At 34.3% G+C, this 3631-nt stretch overlaps 1 protein-coding gene across 1 annotated transcript in view; it reads right to left on the bottom strand.

The window, feature by feature from the left end:
• BRWD3 (bromodomain and WD repeat domain containing 3) overlaps window positions 1–3631 on the bottom strand; it is a gene marked incomplete at both ends in the record, with an annotated part of 145811 nt that overhangs the window by 42175 nt on the left and 100005 nt on the right. The window contains 1 exon segment of the mRNA XM_077779436.1: window positions 2214–2307. Coding sequence (XP_077635562.1) covers window positions 2214–2307 — 94 coding nt within the window.

Genomic DNA, 3631 nt, shown 5'->3' on the forward strand with positions numbered 1-3631 from the left:
ATAATTGTTAATATAATATGTATTTCTTTAGCTCTTTAAAAAACTAAATTTAGTAAGTTGATAAAAATAAAGATTTAATTTTAACAACTATAGTGTAAAGTGAAATTTATTTTATTCTAACCTTTACAAGTATAAAATAGTTTAATGATATACCATTTTGTAAAAGTTACAACCCCCACATGTTATCAGGAATAAATAGGGGCAACTGGGTGGTTCAGTTGGTTAAGCATCCAACTCTTAGTTTCAGCTCAGCTCATGATTTCAAAGTTTGTGGGTTCAAGCTCCACATTAGGCTCTGTACTGACATTGTAGAGCCTGCCTGGGATTCTGTCTGTCTCCCTCCCTCTCTGCCCCTCCTGCTCTCTCTCTCTCAAAATAAATAAAAAATTTTTAAAAATCTTATAAGTAAATCAGTATCAAGGACCAGTTTCTTTTCCTATATGTAAATATTTCTCATTCTTGATATAATAAAAATGTTTATAGAGCCAACTACTTTATTAATCTCAGACAAGTCTGATATTTGACAAATCAGGTTAGCAGGAAAACAGTAATATAAATGATGGATCTGAATTGTTTTTTTTTTTAATGTTTTTTATTTATTTCTAGGAGAGAGGAGAGACAGCGTGAGCAGGGGAGGGTCAGAAAGAGAGGGAGTCACAGACTGAAACAGGCTCCAGGCTCTGAGCTGGCAGTCAGCACAGAGCCCGACACGGGGCTCGAACCCACGAACCGCGAGATCATGACCTAAGTGAAAGTCGGACGCTTAGCCGACTAAGCCACCCAGGCGCCCCATGGATCTGAATCATTGAAAATCTCTAAGAAAATAATCTTATCAAAGAACATCAAATAAGCTAAGAAAACTTCAACAGAAATTAAGAAAAGTGGGCATCAAAATAATCTAAGGATATTTGGAGATATTCATATAGTACTTACCTAAAATTGTGTTTATCAATACTGGAAAGAAACATTTAAAATTCAGTGCTCCTTGCCTAGATTTCTTGTATAAAGTTAAAATCATCCTAGACTCTCCAAGCTACTGAACTTTTGAGGAGTTAGGGTTAAATCTGGGAACAAGAACATACATCCTTATGCCACTAGTTTGTTCAATCTCAGAATACTAGTAAGGGGCTTACTATGTACCCAATCAAGTATAGGAATCTTACTCTCTGCTTAGTAGTTTCTACTGGGAATACAAATCTTCCCAGTATATAGATCAGATTTTGCTCCTATATGATCAGGTAGGCCAAGAGTGGGCCTTTTATGTAAAGGGCCAGAGTATAAATATTTTTGGCTTTGAGGTCATATGTTCTTCCCTGCTGGACCTATTCAACTCTATAGTGTGAAAGTAGCCATAGCCAATATATTAATTAATAAGTGTGGCTGTGTTCAAATAAAGCTATAAACAGGAATGGGCAGTAGTTTGCCAACCTCTGACTTAGGATATCTAAGTATTTTTTTTATACTGATTAGTGATCAGCCAACAATTTTAAGCTTTTACGCTAACCATATGAAAATGGCATTTTAATAAAAATGTCCTATACCTACAATGACAACATGCCCTATATTTTGGAGCACAGTCTTAACTTTGGGTAATTTCATCTTTTTTTTTTAACATTTATTTATTTTTGAGAGACAGAGTGAGACAGAGCACAGGTCGGGGAGGGGCAGAAAGGGGGAGAAACAGAATCCAAAGCAGGCTCCAGGCTCTGAGCTGTGAGCACAGAGCCTGATGCCAGGCTCGAACTCACAGACCATGAGACCAAGCCGAAGTCAGACGCTCATCTGACTGAGCTACCCAGGTGCCCCAAATTTCATCTTTATTATGAGGTATATATATCTCAGGGCACCTGGGTGGCTAAATTGGTTAAGCGTTTGACTTTGGCTCAGGTCATGATCTCACAGTTTGTGGGTTCAAGCCCTGCATCAGGCTCTGTGCTGACAGCTCAGAGCCTGGAGCTAGGTTTGGATTCTGTGTCTCCCTCTCTCTCTCTCTCTCCTGCTCACACTCTGTCTCTATCTCAAAAATAAATAAACATTAAAAAAATTTAAAAAAAGAACTATATATCTCAATTTCGGGTTAAAAAACAGGCTACCTATATGTAATGTCAACTAGCAAAAGAGCCCCCTAATACATAACTCTTACCTTTGAAAAATCCAGTATCTGCAAATATCTGAAAATAGAGTAACTCAAAGTACTGTAAAACTAAACATACCCTTTGGGTAGTAGAAGAAGGCTTTTTCTTCTTTTCAACTGTGTAAAGACTGATTTCTATGTCACCTTTTGCAGTTCGACATTCTTCCTGAACCCTAATAAAGAAGGTANGAATTTAAATAAAAACTTAAAAAAAGAAATGCAATTGAAATATAATATTGTATTAGTATAATATATAAAATAAAATGTTTTGATATATTTATATATTTCAAAATGGTTACTAAAATAAGTTTAACAACACCCATCAAAAAAAAAATAAAGTGTTGTCATAACAGAGAAAAAAGTCAGAAAGCAAAAACATCTTTAAATATCAACGTTACCACTTTAATCATTTTTAGGTATACAATTCAATGGTGTTAATGATTTTTACAATGTTATATAACAATCATCATGCTATTTCTAAAACTTTTTCACCACTCCAAACTTTGTACCCATTGAGTAGTAACTCTCTATCTGTGCTTCTACCAGCCCTTGTTAACTTCTAATCAACTTTACATCTCTATGAACTTGCCTAATCAAGGTATTTCATAAGTGGAATCATATGCTATTTGTCCCTTTGTGTCTGGTATTTCACTTAGCATGTTTTCAATGTTTATTCATGTTGTAAAAGGTATCAGAACCTCATTCCTTTTTATGACTGAGCAATATTCTACTGTATGTATATATCACATTTTGTTTCTCCATTCATCTGAATACAGACACTTGAGTTATTTCTACTGTTTCCTATTGTCAATAATGTAGCAATGAACATGGCATATAAGTATCTATTTGAGCTTCTGACTTTCAATTCTACTTTAATATTTTGAGCAAAGAATTATTTATTTCTCTACCACCAAGCGTTCATAAATTAACTATGTCTCCCTTTTTCTTATTACTGGTGAGGAAAGAAAAGGTAAAACTAAATTACGTTTGCTACTTGTTGGCTTAGCTGGTAAAAGGCTTGGTAAAAGAGATAGCATGATTAAGAAATTTTGTATACTCTCTGTCAAATGTTCTTTTCTTTTTCTAAATCTATTCCCAGTCTATGTGGATTACCTAGAGTTTATATTAAAACAAATAAGGATAGGTACTCTAACTTTGAAATTCATTCTAATGAAATCCTTTCATGCAAGTAAGTCTACTTAAATGGCATTTCTAAACATACCCTAAGCACTGGGATCTACAACATACTTATATGGCACTCCCAAACTATTCCAATATTAAATTGATGGCCTTTTCCTCAGAACTACTGTTGTATTTGGGGTCTATATATCAGACATATTTAATCACATATGGTGTCATGTTCTTACATAATAGTATTTGTATTCTTATCTTCTAAACTAGACTATGAACTCATGGAAGTCAAACTCTGTTTTTAATTTTTCAGTATTTCCCAAACCATTTAGCATAAAGCCAAGCAAATTGAAGATAATCATTAAA

The sequence above is a fragment of the Crocuta crocuta genome, unplaced genomic scaffold, assembly GCF_008692635.1.
Source record: "Crocuta crocuta isolate KB4526 unplaced genomic scaffold, BGI_CrCroc_1.0 scaffold2236, whole genome shotgun sequence".
NCBI lineage: Eukaryota > Metazoa > Chordata > Mammalia > Carnivora > Hyaenidae > Crocuta > Crocuta crocuta.